At 40.5% G+C, this 18,289-nt stretch overlaps 1 protein-coding gene across 1 annotated transcript in view; it reads left to right on the forward strand.

Annotated features, from left to right (window-relative positions):
* Positions 1–14,761, forward strand: part of fam204a (family with sequence similarity 204 member A) — a 28,640-nt gene extending 13,879 nt beyond the window's left edge. The window contains exons 6-7 of the mRNA XM_017695376.2: positions 12,679–12,788; positions 14,517–14,761. Of these exons, the coding sequence (XP_017550865.1) occupies positions 12,679–12,788; positions 14,517–14,568 (162 nt within the window). The 3' untranslated portion in view covers positions 14,569–14,761. The remainder of the gene's footprint in view (positions 1–12,678; positions 12,789–14,516) is intronic.
* The last annotated feature ends 3,528 nt before the right edge of the window (positions 14,762–18,289 follow it).

Genomic DNA, 18,289 nt, shown 5'->3' on the forward strand with positions numbered 1-18,289 from the left:
ATTATATAACATACATTCTGGCTTATGTAAATTACCTTACCAATTCGATCGTTGGGTTCCTAATACTTTGTACTTCCCAAAACGTTAATACTTCATGCCACTTCATCTGCCTTTTCCAGTCGTGACAATTCAGTCCAGCATCACGTTGATGTGCAGCCAGTGCTCCAACCGCGAGACGGAGATAAACAGAGAGAAACATGTTGCCTGTACCACGAATCCTCGGGGGCAGTGTGGGTGTTAGCGCAGCATTTTACGCCCTAATTTCTAATCCGGCTAGCGCTGATTATCACAGCTCTCTCTGCACTCACCCGGCACCCCGGCCAGCCTAAACAGCGCTCGAGACGCCGCTGTTTCAAAGCAGCACGACGAGCCGCTAAATAATCAGTAATCCCAACTGTGGCAAGCCTCAATTTCAAGGTCTTAATAACGTTTGTATCTACGGACATATGGAATATCATACATTCTGTAATATGTTTATATACTAACGCAGCATTAAATTAAGGTGTTTAGTTACGAGTGAAACAATGAGATAGCGGAGGACTTGGACATTCGGAGCACTCATATTTTAATGTGTGCTCCTGAGCGTTGGGTTAAGGATACGACTGGTCCCCGATGAACAGTATATGGATTAAGGCTGGTGCAATTTCAGACGCAACCTGCTCATCCTCAAAGACTCCTATATTTCTTATATCACTTTAAAGAGGCACTGTGTGAGATGTAAAGCGCCTTGCGCATGAAGGGATTGTTTGTTGCTCTCATGTTTTAGCCTCTTTAATCAATTAATAACGTTTCGCTTTCTTCCCTTAATCTGTACGTTAACGCAATTTGGTGAAACCACGTTTGAAGACTTCCTACAAATTGAGCGATACGTGGGCTTTCATCTTTGTCCAAGTATTGAAGACACAAAACTGTGGATAATACCGGTTTCTTTGAGATTGTGCATGTGTGTGGAAGTGTATTCAAAATGTTCGGCGGGAGCTTTAACTCTTTTGTTTTACATTTACAAAGCACTTTTAATGCCTTGCTCCGTTTGAAAGTTAATGCTGAAGTTCGCCGTCGACTCCCACCGAAACAGCGTCCACGAATATTTACGAGCTCCAAATGTTTGCAGGTTCGAAATGCAGTTTGCGACCTCATCGTTGACGCTTCGCTTGATGATTTGAATCTAAACTTCACGAAGTTGTTCTTCGGCAGATGGATCCGTATTTCTGGGGGAAAGTTCTCACGTTGTTTTTTTTCCCCCTCTCAAAAGCCTCATGAGTCTCTCTGTACTGGGAATAGCTTCCAGCCCCTAATGCGCTCTGTTATATTAGTTTGGTAGATTAACTGCTGTGCACATTCCAATTAAGGAACACACATGTCTTCATTCTTTGATTACTGTACATTCTTTGACACAGCTTTAAGTTTCATAAGGAGTAATTAATTTCACTAATTAGCATAACATTAAGTGACTGCTAAATATAACTGACTCACCCAGTGTCAGGAGATTTCATATGATCCTGCTTTACCAAAAAGAAGTGGATTTTGGGGCTAAAATGTGCTGTGCAACTTGTATTTCTTCATCTTTACCCAGTTCATTCACTCAGTAGTATCTGAAAGCTTTCACTTTACTGATTTGCCTGTTATAGGCATAAAAAGCTTCAATCCCATTTCTTATTTTTACCCCTACCCCTTGTTTTAGACTGTCAACTTGCCCCTTGGAACTGAGTTATAAGTTGAAGGTTTTGAATTCTTCCCTACAAAATGGGACCCTCAAATAAAGAGCATTACTTCATTAACAGCTACTAGTGCTGCTCTGTAGGTGACCCTGCCCTTGTCTGCTGTGATAGTAGAGGTGGGTAAAGTTAAGCAACTGGTGGGCTTTAGTTACATTTGGGACATCATATGCCTTCGAAGAGTGGGAGGGGCAGTAATTCATTAATGCCTACCCCTAATTCTTCAGTGATATGAAGCTAAAGTTAGCTGTTCGCCAGCTTCTTACTTGAATTTTTGCATTCCACCTTAAATGGAGCAGCAGTTACATTCTGGCACTCCGGCGTGAGAACTACTGGACTATTTAAGGTGGAACAGGACATTTATCTGGCTAGCTACCGAGACAATAGCTTACAATTAGCTGTTTTTGAAGAAAAGGACCATAATACATGATCTTTTGTGAGCCATCATTTCTCCCTACCCCTCTATGTCAAGAAAAATTGCAACACCCTACCCCTAGACGCAGAGGGCTCAGTGGTAGGGCAGGGGGTGAAATGGAATTGGGCTAAAGTTTTACAACTACAAAAGCATGTGTTAAAAGGCCCATATTATGGAAAACTATATTTTCCTTGCTTTGTTTGAAGTTGTATGTAAACATGTTTAGTGTCAAAATACACTCCACCAGTCCATGCAGTCTACTGGAGCTGCGTGATAAATCATTTTTGAATTGTTATTCCAATAAACACATTGGTCAAAACTGCGATAACAACACAGATTACGTTACCTCACAAATGCAGGGCCAAAGTGACATAATCTGTTTGACTGGATTGTAGCAGGAGAAGCCCAACAAGTGCTTCCCTGCGCTGGGCTTTAGCCCTGCTCTCCCACATGCAGAGTGATTTAACCATTAAGCTGAATAATGCTAAAAAAAGATGACTCTCCCTCTGTGTTGTGTGAAAAAGGATAGACTGTGTAGTAAGATGTATGAAGCAACAGCTACTATCACAACAAATCTACATCTTCATAAGGAGCTTTTTAAGTAATTAAGAATATATTTATTCATATTTGTAGACGTGTTTAAAATAGAAATATACATGTTTGTAGCCTGACTGCGGCCATGAGTAGGCGAAGCTGTTCAGGGAATCCTGACTGGTTTTACACTAAAAATGTGCTTGCAGGTCTGGTGTAAGTAGCTATTTATATTTTGTTATTTTTATTTTGCGCTATAGAGTTTTTGCTACTTGCTTAAACCAAGGTTAGTTGGATTTCTATTAACAATAGAAAAGCAGTTGTAATAATAATTGACTGCGTCTCAAATCGTCATCTTGATGCCCAGCAGCTTTGTCAAAAATCGCATTTGATGCCCATATGTGCAGACGTACAGTCCATATATGGAAGCTGAGCTGCAGTTCATTGTTTTTGTTGTGCCATGAAAACCCACACATTTACATGCAGAATATAGAGCCACCTGAAGCTATAAGGGGTGTTTCAGCCCCGACTGCTTTTTGAATAAGGTGTAATAAAGGGCAGCCAATCATAATAGAGGTCATTTACCCATCAGTATTAAACACGCAGAAATCAAAACAGTGTGTAAAAAAAAAAAAAAAAAGAATTAATTAATTTTTTTTTGTTGTTGTTAGCTAAACCCACAAAAACATCATAAGGAAAAAATGAAATATGAGAAAATTGTAAGATATGACCATTTAAGATGCAGTTATCCTGTAATTCTTGCACAAAAGGGCTCTTTATGGGAATGGGTTTTTTTTTTTTTTTGAGATTTGTCAAAGTTCAATAGTGGTAATAAACTGCTCAACGAAGCTCGGGAAGAGTTCAAAATCCAGCAGAACTGCTGTGAAGTTTGAAGATGGCATTTTTAGAAAGTGGCCCACTCGTTCTAAGAGGTTTCATTTTTCACATTAAGGAAAGAATAATAATGCGAAGTGCTGCCTGAGCTGTGTGTACTGTAGAAGCACAAAGCAGCTCTAAACAAAGCACTGTCACACTGTATTATTCCCTACTGTTAGCCTCCGCTGTGATCACCTTTATTAGCCTTACATTACCACTTCAAAACACAGAGGCTTTAGTGTGACTCTGCGGGGGGTGTCATGTCCATTTCATGTGCTCCAGGAGCCAGAGAATATGAAAAATGATTAAAGACAGAGACTTACAGGGAAGGGTAATGGAGAAAGAGGAACAGGGCGAGGGGCGAAAGGAGGCTGAAAGAGAAGGGGGCATCGAGGACATTCAGAAATGCACACAGTATTGCATAGTAGGGTTTTCTTATCTCACCATCTGCATGGATAAAAGTCTGGGACCACTTTGCGATCTTTTGAATGTTGTATTGTCTCACCGCTACTTTAATTAATGAACATTTTCTGGCTACAATTCAAAATGTAACCATCGCTATATATGTTGTAAGCATATTTACTCACATCCTACAGTGGTCTGCGGTTTAAAGACCAGGAAAACCCCCTTTTGATGAGGTATACTGAAGGTGTTTTTTTAAACTCCTACTACTAAAGCACACATTGGAACTCTTTGCCCCAAACGTAAGTTTAGCAAGAGGATAAAATATTTGGCTTTTGTCATTCTTTACAAACTCAGTGACTTTTAATGTCTGTCCTCGGTTGCATCACTCACCAGAGTTCCATACTACCTCTGGAAGCAACATCTGGAGCTTCATGAAATGGGTTTCAATGGCTGAGCAGCTGCACACTATGTGCAATGCTAATTGTCAGCTGGTGTGGTGTAAGGACTCTGGAGCAGTGGAAACGTGATCGCTTTACTAGCTTGCAGTCCCATAGACAAATCTGGGTTTGGCGGATGCCATAAAAACGCTACTTACCGAATGCATAGTGCCAACAGTAAAGTTTGGTGGAGGAGGGATAATGGGCAGGAGCTATTTTTTCAGGGTTTTGGGCCTCTTAGTTCCAGTGTAGTGTTAAGTGTAATGTTAACTATACAGCATACAGAGACATTTTAGACAACTACTTTGTGGCAACTACTTTTTAGACAACTACTTTGTTCCAACTTTGTGGCAACAGTTTGTAAAAAGCCCTGTCCTGTTCCAGCATGTACACAAAGTGAGCTCCATGAAGAGTTTGATTTGATGAGTTTGTTGTGGAGGAACTCCAGTGGCCTGTGCAGAGCCCTGACCTCAACCCTATTGAACATCTTTGGGATAAATTGGAACGTTGATTGTGAGCCAGGTCCTCTCGTCCCCCATCAGTGCCTGAGCGTATAAATAACCTTTTGACTAAGTGGGCACAGAGTCCTACTCTTGTTAAAAGCATTCCCAGAGGAGTGGAGGCTGCTGGGGCTGGGAGGGGCTGGAGCCTTCATATGGTTTTCATATGGCACATGGTTTTGGAGTGGTATGGCCAAACAATCTCATACTGATTGGATGGCCAAGTGTCCACATACTTTTGGCCATATCGTGTAGTTATATACGAGAATCCTCTAAATAAACCTGATTTCTCTTTAATATGTGAAGTAATTGCAAACTGACAAAGACAACATGTTCAGTTGTGTTTAATAAAACCTTAGCTAGATGTCAGTAAACTTGATGGGCGGTGTAGAGTGACTGGCTTTCTTTTGTGTTGGCCTATCAGTGGCCTTTTCTACTAGTGACAGTGGAATCCCAGCTTTGACAGAAGTGATGACCGATTGCTATGACAAATGGATATGAATGAAGTCACTCTCTTTTCCTGGCACGTTCTCACCCTTCAACTGGAGGATATTGATAGTGGTGTGGGTCTAAAGTGTAATAGAGCCTCTCCCACCTGTTCCTCACCGTTTAAGGAAGGTATTACCTGTTAGCACACTGAAGTGTTCCTGTTATTTTTTCTGAACATGTTCTATTTAATTATATATATATACATATAAAACACCACCTGCCTTTACACTCCAAAAGAAATGGTATGTAGATGTCTGCCACTGTTGATACATAAACATAGCGCTGTTGTCAGAAGAAAACCTTGTATCTCCAAAATGGTAAATTTACAGGAGAAGGAAAAAACCTACTTTAATTTTAAAGCAAGTCAATGGATCTTGTCAAAAACTTTTGAAATGTCCATTTTTAAAATGTATTTAAATGTATTATTTCTTAAGCTGTTATGTCAATCTAATGTGATTCTCATATTATTGAGCATTACTTGGAATCAGATCTCATTACATTAACGTATAATATGTTAAATCTGGCATCTGCCTGAAAACATCCATGTATTTCTCTCTTGTTAAATCACGTCCTAGTTTGTCAATTAAAGATATTGTTGGTATTGTTTCACATATTTATACGCCTTTCGGATTTGGCTATTAAATATTGAATATTGCTTTTTGGTCTGAAGCAGTTATATCAAGTTTCTTTTAGATCCCTTACCGCCTCCCTTTCCTACATAGAAATGCAAGACCCTCTCTGATTTCTGCGCCGGCCCCTCCGGCGACATGGAGACTGTTAAGGAAAAGTCTTTTCTTTGTTCCTTTTTCCTTCAGCATAAGCAATTTATCACCGAATGAACTTTTATTATATCTCTGGTTGACTCACATTAAATTTTTTTGCCCATTAATTTTGAAATGGGTTTAAAATGGGCACTAAGCTTTTATCAAATGCTGGGGAATCTCATTTGGATTATTGTATTTCATTAATTACTTGATAGACAAAGCATACTTTTCAATGTAGATTTTTGTGCTGTTTAATTAATTAGCATGTTTTCTCTTTTAATTAAAGCTTTTTTTTTTTAATTAAAGCCCACAGCAAAACACATATATAATTTGTTTGTAATTAGCCCTTAATTGGTGGTAGTGGAAGCTTAGCACCCTCGGTTTCTTTTTTCCTGATTGCCATTTTATTGCCAGTCAGTCATTAATTAAACTGTTTTTCTAATTAGCTTATAAAACTGTTGATGGCACATTATTGTAAGTGTGAGTTCAAAGCTCGCTAATAAGCCTTGCCTACTCAGAAGAGGGAAGATAATGGAACATGTACAAAGCCGACGAACTTTCAGACTTTTTTTTTTTTTCCCTCCTTCCTTTTCTCCCTCGTTCCCTGAAGATGACAGTCTTGTGTATCTGGAATCAGATTATTGGCCTGAAACACAGACAAGAGCATTATACCAAAGGCTTTTCCACTAGATCCCCCTCTGAGAGACTGCCTCTTTGCTTGTCTTATAATGCTGTTTGTCAAGTTGGTGGCAAGATTACAGGAATCTCTTGTCTTTCCTCCCAAAGCCCACCTCCCCGTCGCTCCCCAGCACCCCCCCCCTCCCCCTTCCGAGACTGATAACCTACATTAACTGGATCTTTCAATGTGCCCAAGAAAATCAAGCATAAGACGTGCAATTTGTGGGGTTTTGGCTAAAAGCTTGTGACATATGCTTTATTGTAGATGTCATATTGTGTTATCAGGGGAGATTTGGATGCTTCATTTATTTGCCTGAGATTGATGTTTGCAGTGAAATTTACTGATTCTACTTATCTTCGAAGATGCTGTCATGGAAATGTTACTATATAAGCCGTATGCTATTCTATGTATAGTTACTATATAGTTATATATTACTTTATAGGCTGTATACACCACGAAAAAAAGATAACATAGATCTTGCAAGATCTTCAGAGCAAAAATAGGCAAGCAGTCATATGACGTTTGACCATACAAGTCACCACAGTGCCTCATTTGAACAAAGCTGTGAAAAAAGTAAAAAGAAAAACAGCTGTAAGCTTAGGGCAGTTAATAATGCTGCACAGTTTTGATAAAAGTGATAATTGCTTCATTATTTTGGCCGACATTGTGATTATGATTATCAACCGCAATTAAATTGGGGGGGAAAAAAGAACAGAAATGTTCCTGTCCACGTAATCTGGAGTTTTGCCTTTATCTTCACCTTGGCAATTTACAGCAGAAGTACAATTTATTACACAGTCATGGCGTACTCTACTGAAACACTTTTCCAGTGTACAGTACATTCAGCACAAAACATGCTAGAGCGCTCATTTAATGAATAGGGCCGATTGTTACTAGAATTGCTTAATTGCAGTGCAGCAGACGCAGTAATGAAGAGCATAATTGTGCCTTTCGGTTGTCTTTTTGCAAGAAGTGTGATTTCAGTTCATGCGCCTTGCTGTTAATATTCTTATGGTTTAATGAAATGTATGGTGTATGAGAAGATTAAAGGGTGATGAATGTATTGACTGTATATAGTAAATATAGCATCGCTACCACTGTCTCTCTGTGATATTAGCTGCCTCCTGTATTTAATCATAACCAACAATATGAACACATGCATAGTCATAGTCATAACATGTAGGACAAAATGATACAGTAGAGCTCTAAATGCCAGAAGGAGATCATATGTAGGACAAGGGTGCCAAATTTTCTGCATAATTGATTCGCTGAGACGTAAATTAAAAAAAGTCACTCAGGATGGAAACGTACCAGCTCGGATTTCTTTACAGTGGTGGCGATAGGAACCAAGCGTCATGATTTCCACAATATAAATATAGCCATTTTATTTACTCTCCCAAAGCACCAGTGAACCTTCACATGTCTTCTGAGTTTTTATATGAAGGAATATGTTATAAATAGTAAAACGTTGATGATAAAATAGTGGTAGATATGAAGTTTTCTTCAGGTACTATTATGCAACACCCTGCATGTATCTCTCCACCAAGAATGGATTTTTAGACCCAATTATGTCTCAAAACAATGTGTCAGTCGTCGGACAGTGCATTTCCTCCATTCATTTTCTGTGAGGGAGCTTCTAGTGGCATTACCTCTTCAGACATCTGGTTCTTATCTCCACCACCTTGAACAGTTTTGATTCTGTTTCGGAGCATTTCAGGTCAGACGGCTCTCCATGCCTTTGTTTACATCTTTATAATTTAATTATGCTTTAATTATGATTTAAGTTTAAATAAATAGTGGAGTTTTAATCGGTTTGCTCATTGTAAAGCCATTTGAATTGGGTGGACTCCAGGTGGGAAACTGCAGACTGTCCAGTATGGTCCATTGGTCCTGAGTTTAAGCTGCCTGGTTATATCACAATGTTAGGATGTCAGTTTATTGCAGTGTTTATTGCAGTGTATTCTATAATTACCTTACGCTGCTTATGGAAAACCTCTGATTGTGAGGGCAGAATTAAACCTGACATTTCCAAATGTTTGTGGAATAGATTAATTATGGAGCTGTAGTTTTATTACAGTTGAGTAAAAAGCTGTAAAAGTCAATGATATGTGACTTGCATTTCAAACTGCACAAATATAGCCTGAGATAATGTGTCCGACAACAGCAGTGACCATTTATACTGCCTGTTTTCCTCCCCCAATGTCCCGTCATTGAGTACTGTTTTTAGGCCTCATTAATGACCTCACTAAAAAACTTAAAAAAGTAAATGAAACACATAAGGGGGAAAATATGAGGCTAATTTTAGTCTCAAACACGATTGGGACAAATTATGACCCATAAAAAGCCACAGACCATTCAGGAACTGCAAAATGGACCACCCCAATCTGATATTCATGCTGGTTGTATATGGGCCTGCTTTCCAGAGTTGACTAAGGGCACATTATTTAGGCATTAAGGTGGTGCGATAAGGGAATTAGGCTGGTCATTAATCGCTCGCACGTCAAATGCAGCGGAGCGGCTCAGCGAGGTGATTTAGCCATCCAGAGCCATGCTAGCCTTGCTAATCCACCTCTCACACGTTTTAATTGGAAGGCGCTTCACTGAGAGAGAAAAATTTCTGAATGGATTTCAGCCTGTTTTCCCTTCAAAACAGCCATTCTGGAGGCTTTCTGCACTTACATGTGTCATTTTCACCAAAACGTGGGACAAAATAAGAAAAATTGCAATATTTTTATTACACTGCAAAATTTAGCACCTTTAAGAAGCTGTTAGTTTTGGTCTTGATGATGAATGAATAGCACATTCTTTGAGACGACTGGCTACTTTAACTTCAAAGTGAATGTTGTCTGAATCACACCTCATTTTTGCTAAGCACTCCAGGACGGTCTAGCTCTGTTCACAAATTAAAACAAGGGGAAAGAATAACTTTTAGATGCACCCTGCTTGCTGTCCATCGCTGGAGGTCCCTAGAAGATCACAGCAAGGATCACAGCTCCCACAGCACGACATGAGAGGAAGGCACCAAGCCCCGGTTGCTTTAACCCACCTAGTGGTGTTAGACTGCAGCTGCAGAGCAGAAGAGAGCACATTCCTCTCAGACCTTTCAAAGGTCATGCCATTAATCCCTCTAAATAAACCTAGCAGTGAATAAAGGCGGCTATGTCTTTCTTTTTTTTTTTTTCCCCCTATTTTTGCTGTAAACGCTGCACAATGCCTTAAAAGGGAGGCTAGAATAAAGGCAGCACTGCGCTAAACATTCATTGATTGTGATTCTTACAGAAATACGGGATAGGCTGCCTAGAACAAAGAGCGCGTGAGTGTTTTGTGTCATGTATATTATTTTTTTTGCCTGCTTTGTTAGTATTATTTATTTAATTATTTACCCCACCACCCCCCAACCCCCCCCCCCCCCCCCCAACCGCCGGTGCCGTACTCTCCCTCGGCGCCCGCGTCTGATGTGAAAGGATTTGGCAGTAAGTCGCGGATTGAGGGGAGGGGTGGCGGCAGTTCCGGGGTGAGGTGGGGTGGTGGGGGGGTTTAGGAATTAAAAAAAAAAAAAAGAAAAAAAAGAAAAATCCTGAAAAGTGGATAAAAAAAAAAAAAAGTAAATGAAAAATAATGTCACATTACGGCAAATATGAGAGGCTAATTTGCGGCGACTTTTTTTTCCCCCCTCGCTAATTTCGCTCTCGCCCGCCGAAAGAGAGGAGCCGACACCTGCTCGGCTCCGCAGCGATGACAGCGCCAGTGATCCATGAAATAAGCTGCCGCCGGCTTTGTTCCGATAAGAATGAACAAATCTGCACAATGTACTTGCTCTCCGAATCTCATTTTCATACTTGCATGCGGGCTAAAAAGAAATAAGCTGTTTGCAAGGCTTGATTAATCAGACATTTGAGGGCTTCTTTTTTTTTTTTCCCTTCTCTCTCTTTTTTTTTTTTTTTTTGTCTCTTTGATCTCCGCCGTCTCCTAGGTAACTTGGTTGACATTAATGTTGAGCCTCAGTAAAGACAATCAGGGATTGTCGACTGGACCGATTAAAAGAGAGAAATCTTTAATGCCTTGAACGTAGGACCAGTTTGGCTGTGTGTGTTTGAAATAGGAGGGGGTCCACAGGAATTGCTGAGGGGGTGGGGGGTGGGGGGGCTGGGGGGGCTGGGGGAGGTGTTTTAATTTTGGGTATTTTCGGGCGGGGGCGTTAGGGGGTGTTGTTTTGTAAGGCCGGGTTTGATAGACCTTTCTGCATTTGAAATTCTCCCCACAGGAGAGGAGGCTAATGTAGGTAATCCGTGTGTCGCGGAAACACAGATAAATCTCGGGGTGTAAACCTCAAAAGAAGCCATTTAGTGTCCTCCACTTGCCTTCTTTTTTTTTTTTTCCCTCTCCATCTCCCTTTCCCTCCCTCCTTTCTGTCGCAGAACGCCGCCTTTTTACCCCGACAACTTTATTTATTTATTTATTTATTTGCTTACTTATTTACTTGCCTACCTCTCTTTTCTGGTAGACATGAAAGCCGGAGCCATGCTGAGATTTGTCAACAATTTAATAAAGGTGTGATTCGGGATCGCAGTGGGCCAGACACGTTTAGCACCTAGTGCCTCTCAAAACGCACCCCTGCGCCACTTTATCTCCGGCTGCATCTCCACTAAACACGAGCATGATCGCCCATTATAACTTCCCCTTTCTCTGTTCGTCCAACTAGAAAACATGATTTATGCCACTTAAAACCTCGACAGAGAGAGAGGGAGCGAAAAAAAATGGCGAGGAATTTAAAAAACTGTCATAGTGCGTTAGCTTCAGGTTATGCAGACGCTTTTTACAAATCTTCCAAGTGACTGTATAGATGAATGCCTCGAGGGCCCAGCTAGAGCCCCGCTCTCTCAGCCTGCTAAAGGCCTTATCGTAAATCCAAGCAAAGTACCATTAATCTTTTTGAAAGACCTTTATGGCTTTTAATGTATCCCAAATTAGAACATTTTACACCCTTGGTTCCTGAAATATGGTGATAAAAAGCCTTTAGAGTTTAATTTCTCCTGCCTGCTCGCTCTGACCTTCCTAATCCCGGCATGCATTAGGAGATATTTTAGTTTCAGTCTTTCTAATAAAGTTTATCCCACTTAATTATAATTGAAACATTTTTTTTCCTCTCGTGCGTCCTCTCTCCAGGTTTTTTCAACTCTAGAAACGGTGGCACATTTCTTCATTACCTCCTTTTTTTTTTTTTTTTTTTTGCCTTTTTCCACTCTGATTGTGTTCTTCAGTATTATAAGGAATTACCCCCCTCCCTGCTCTCCACCTTGCGCCATAAAAAAGAGAGAAATAAAGAAAGAGAGAAAGGGGTTTTGTGATTTCTTTCGAAGTGTTTATCAAAGTTCCTCATGGTTCAATAATAAGCCCATCTCAAGAGGGCACGATTCTCCTTTTGTTTCCAGACCCTGTGTTTTTTTTTTTTCTCCCTCCTCCTCTTGGGATTACTCTGTGTTACACGTTGTCTCTTCTGATATAATATAAATGTGGTGGCTTCTCACTCACTCTTTTTTAGCACTTTCATTTGCATGCGACGCAATTTGCGGTAGTGGCCTACCATAGATGACGTGATTAACTGCAGGAGATAATGTCATTAATTTTTCACATCCGTGGCAAATGGGTGAACAGAGCGTTTTGGCTGTGCTGCTATGTGTGGTATGAGTAATATTGTTTTATTTACAAATTGCGCAGCTGCCATATAGGATCTAGCATATTTGGGGGTGAAACAAAAGAGGACCGCAGGCACTTTTGGAGAAGCCACCCCGCCACTTTGGCGAGGTTTTGCCAAGCAGGCCGATTTTACAGCTAATGGGGCTCATCTTCTGTCTCCTTCTCAATAGCTGGCCGTGAAAATCGCACAAGCCACTGACTGCCGCGACTTCGCCCGCACCAAGCAGGAAGAGGAGGCTTCCCGGGACGCTAGGAAAAGGAGGAAGCAAGTGGCTTGGGGGTCTGTTGTTTATTTCCATCCCTCTCTCATTTCCCTCTCTCTTTTCGCACTTAGGATTAGCTCCCGCAGCTTCGTTAAAGGGCCTGAATTTGCCTGTTTTTGGAAGTTTGATGTATGTATGTAAACGTTTTTAAAGTTTCAGAAGGGTCCACCAAGTCTGGGCAGTCCATATATTCAAACGAAGATTTGAATCCGTTGTTTTTGCATTTACTCTAGTGATGGGCATTTCAGATAAATGAGATATATGTATAAATATAGGATTATTTGAAAAAATGTTCAAATAATAACGATAATAAAAATGGACCTATAAGGCTACGGGCTACTGCATACTGGATATGAGACCATGACTCCTCTCAGCATCTTACAATCCATAGGAGCTATGTTGTTTGAACTTTACCCAGAGGTAGGTGTCAATCTAAGACGGACAACTGCTTAGCATCTCGGATAACATTACAAGCATATTCACATCCTGACTAATCTCACTTAATTGTTTGAGCTCAAAAACAGCAAGTTTAGTTAGTTGACCAAACATGATGAATACACAAAATGTAAAGTTTTTAAAAAAAGTTTTATTAAATGTTTGAGTGGTTTTCTTTGGGCATTTTCCCAATTTTTTGCCCAATTTTTCACCCTAATTTTACTCATGTCCAATCCCACCCATGTGTAAAGCGTCCTCCGAGTCATGTGAAGCCAGCCACCTCATCTTTTCGAAGTGCTGCAGCTAAACACGCTTGGAGGAGAGTGCTTGACATCTTCTGATAGGACCAGTGCTTAAAGCCGCTCGGGAACCCCTAGGGCTTCTTGTTTATTGGTGCTTTTATATTTGCTGTTGACTAAACATCTGGTGGTGCAGTGCTTCCCATTTGGTGTGCGGTAGCCTTTAGACAGCTGCAGTAGTCTTTCTATGCTTCCTTCTTTTACCAGATAAGAAACTCGGACCAAAGCACAGGATGCAGGTCTTACGCTGCCCTCTGGTGTAGAACAGAGTTCAGACATCTCATGACTTTAAACTATGAAAACGTAAAACATTAGAGAGAAGCTCATTTGCTTATCAGTAATCCTGATTTACTATTTGAATATTCAGCGGCTCTGACCCATCCCTACTTTACATGCCTTTGCCTATTCAGGTTCATGCAGAAGTTATAAGGTGCATTTCAGCCTGGCCTGCTTTTTGAATGAGGCACAATACAGCGCAGCCAATCAGAACAGAAGGCATTTATATACATCAGTATTAAAGTCACCGTAGGAAAAGCAGCCTGGAACCAGGTCAGATGTAATATGGTCATGTAGAAATGACTATTTTTGGTGGATAAACCCATGCAAAGGTCAAGCGCGGTCCTACATTTCACACTTTGCATCCTTCTTTCTTCTCTGGAAATCCTCTCCTGGATCTTATCCTATATGTTGTAATGAGTGTCCAGATACAGGCCTTTTGAAGTACCACTTCTCATCAAAGGCCCAAGTCTGTCGAGTAGTTTACTGCGACCTGCTGCCCTCATCATACTTTTCTCTGCATGTGAACAGGCTGGTCTAGTTTGTGACGGCACTATCGCTTAACCACGTTTTCCAAACACGCAGTTGTAATTGCTTTGTTGTGTGACCTATATAAGCCTGGCTCCAAGTTCCACATGCTTGTACTCCACGATAGAACGTTTCACGCAGCGTTTTCTGTACATAACTTGGACGTGTAGCTTTTTATATGCTATATTATTCTCATTTCCTTTTCAGGTTTGAAGCAAAGAAAAGGTGGGAGACAAAGAGCAACATGGGCTACATGTGATGTTTTCACTGAGAAGATTCCTCCATTTGCAGTGTAAAAAGTTTGCTTTTTATTGTTTTTTTTTATTATTTCTTTTTTTTTTTTAAATTCACAATTGTCCGTATTTGGTGAAAATATTAACAAACCACTGGCAGTGAAAACTGTGTTGACTGCTGGTTATTCAAATAAATACTTTAACCTTTCTGGATGTTCATTTTGAGTTCACTTCTACTGTTTTCTTGCTAATTAAATCTGGTCCACATTAGCATGTGCCTGCGTCGAGTTCCCAGAATTAACTGGGTTAATCAGCAGCCTCTCCTTTCTTCCATGGAGGTATGGAGCAGGGGAAGAGAAAGGAGAGATTAGAGGCCTAATGCAATGTACAGGATAATATGCAATAGGATTTGCCTAAGCAAAATGAAATTTGTTGGCTGTAAGGAGGTCTGAGCAGGCGTAAACGAGGAGTTTAGCACTGGGTGACTGTGTAAGTGTGTGTGTGTGTGTGTGTGTGTGTATAACGCTAGCCTTTTACCCATGATGCAATGGATACCTAAGATTAAATTAAAAAGAAAAGGACAGCTGAATCAGAGACTTCAGGATGCTTGAGAGCGTTCACTCTTCATGATTTGCATAAATCTCAATTTTTAACTGAATGTAAAATTTAAAATCTCAAAAGCAAATCGGGTGTTTTCTTTTTCTGCAGTCAGCCTCAGAAATTAGCAATGGCTTTGGGCAAAAATATCTTGAAATGTACACAAAAATTATCCCTATATTTGAATTGCAAGGGCAAAATTCCCATTGGAATCTTTTTTCCTGGTTTTCCCAGATCACACATGAAATCCATTTTTTTTCAGTGCAGTATATTTAAAAAGTGGTTTATGAATGAGACAAAAGGACTGGGCGTTTGATGCCGAGAACAGGCTTACCAAACAACACATGCAGTTGTTTGCAAAAGTTTGAACACCCTGGTCAGATTACATTAAAATAAAATAAGTTAACATGTCCTCTACAGGGAACAAACTTCAGAGTGACATGTTTCTGTTTTAAATTTCATTTTAGTGCACAGTTTCTGTTTAATTGCTGAGTTTAGTATATTGGACAAAAAATAAGTGAACAAACAATAAGTAAATAAATGAACAAACACATTTCTAAAACAAAAACATGTGCAATGCGCCATAACCTTTGCATAGAGTTTGCATTTTGTATTTTATTTTTTCAGCAAATTTGTTCAGCAAACTTGTGGGTGTGTATATATGTCTCTGTCTGCCCTGCGATGGACTGGCGACCTGTCCAGGGTGTATCCTGCCTTCCGCCCAATGACCACTGGGATGGGCTCCAGCACCCCCCGCGACCCAGAGGAGAAGCGGCTTAGAAAATGTGTCTGTGTGTGTGTGTGTCTGTGTGTGTTCAGCAAACTTCTTTTCACCCAGAAAATCAATAAAACATGCCATTAGCCTGGGGCGCACACATTTTCAACTGTAATTGTTGCAAGCTTGACATCATCATGATAGAAGAAGCCTTTTCAAAAAGGTTCTCTAGAACCATCAAAAGCGCATTTTTCATCAATCTGAAGATGCAAAGAGCCTTTTAATCATTTCATTAAGCATCTTTTGAGTGATCATGGTTCTATATAGTAGAACCACTTTTCTTACCAATGAACTCTTGTAGAACAGTCTTTTTTTAAGAGTGTAGACATTGAGTACATTTACATGCACTTAATCTGATAACTGCAGAAAATCCGATTTTGGCAGTAATCGGATCAACACTTACATGCACACGCGTAATCAGATAATGGCGAAACTCTGGGTCTGCATGAGTCAGACCGTAATCGGATTTCTGCTTTGAAAACAGCCAATAAACTCACAGAAGAAAATGTGATGTAAACGTAACGTAGAACTCAAACTGCACCACTTTACCTGAAAATATGAACACATGTAGAAGATGAAGAATAGTTAAATCTTTCATTTCGTCAAGAATGTAGTTGGTTTCATTTTCGCTCCAAAAGTGTGTTGCTGTGTCTCGCAGCAACACTGCTTGTTTATTTCCAGTACAGCAGTCTGTTCTGCACATGCGCAGACTGAGAAATCCGAAAGAAATCAGAGTAAGAGTTCACATGCCCTGAGAAATCTGATTACTGATGATTTCTAAATCTGATTTCTGGGTATGATGTTTACATAACCACTTGAATAATCAGGTAACTGCAGAAATCTGATTATGATTGAATTAAGCATTTCTCATTACGTCACTCACAATGACCTTATTTAATGCTGAAATATGTGGAAAAGTAGAAAAATTAGGTGCTTCAATTACACGTTTAATTTTTAAGTGTAGTAGTTTTAAAGACAAGAATTCAGATCGGGATCGGCCAAACATAATACTTTGAAATCGGTATCAGAAGAGAAAAAGTGGTATCTTACCACCTCTACTTAAAAATATGCTTGCATTTGTTTCGTGGTGTTTTTCACAGATGTTGCTGAACACCATCTTCTGTCTCGGGAAGACTGAGGTCATCACTCACAGCTCTTGAGTCAGAATGCAGACAGACGGAGCTGGAGCTTCTGATTTATGCTCTGCTGGCCCGAGGCTGAGCTATCTGCAAATAGCAATTTTTGAGTTTTAAACTACCCATTCTGACAACAGCCGTTTGACAACTGTGGCACAAACTAGCCACTCTAGCCTGGAGGCGCATGCCCGTTTACTGGCAGTTCCAGAGACAGCTCGCTAAAGGGGTGTAAAAGAGAGAGCGAGCGAGAGAGCCAAGCTTTCCCCAGTTGTCATCAAGACCATCTGCAACGTATCAGACAAGTGGTGCTTGTTGGCAGGACGGCGGGCGGCCGTGTCCCGTTCACTCTTGTGAAGCATCTTTTGGGGAGAGATAATCTGGAGAAGTGCTGCTGATGGTTTGTTTTGATTAAAGCCTTGAATGTGGCTAATATGGATCTACGCCACCGCTTTAGAAAGGCTGTCAGTTAGTCTATGTAAATGAGGTAATTAAACTCACTTAGCATTCTTTAATAAGAGGGTTATTTGGCAGCGCTTAGCACTGTTTTAGACTTTACTTTGATGACACATCTCGAGTGCTGTCATAACATTGGATGCAAGTCACTGTTTGTTTTTTCATAGCTAATGTGTCACTTGTTTGTGGTAGGCAAACATCTCAGTGAGTGCTGGTTCCAACACCAAGGCTCCAACCTATTCAAGCATGCTCAGTCTGTACGTCCCAGTGCCCCTTTTTGGGAAATTATGACTCATTTTCCCTCTACTGAAGTGACACATGGTGTCAGGGAGGGTCTCTTACATAGCTGGTGATAGGTGTGAGGTAGTTGTGTGGGACTGGCGAACCATGATATGATTGGTTAATATTACTTTTCCCTGCTCACTACTGCACAATGACAGCCGAAAATCAGAAGACGGCAAAAGTTATTACTATTATTATTATTATTATTGTTATTAGTTATTATTAATGACCTTAAAAAAGAGGCCCCCCAGGTGCTAGTTCAGTCACTTGTAATCTCAAGGCTTGACTACTGCAACTCGCTCTTGGCTGGTTTTCCTTTGCAGGCCATCAGGCCCCAGCAACTCGTCCAGAATCCAGCAGCACGGCTCGTCTTCAATCTCCCTAAGGTCACTCATGTCAGTCACTACTGTGCTCCCTTCGCTGGCTTCCTGTGGCTGGACACATTAGATTTAAAACCCTGATGCTTTCCTTTAAAGCCAAAAAATGGACCAGCCCCTCCCTCCT

This window comes from Pygocentrus nattereri, chromosome 5 (genome assembly GCF_015220715.1).
Source record: "Pygocentrus nattereri isolate fPygNat1 chromosome 5, fPygNat1.pri, whole genome shotgun sequence".
NCBI lineage: Eukaryota > Metazoa > Chordata > Actinopteri > Characiformes > Serrasalmidae > Pygocentrus > Pygocentrus nattereri.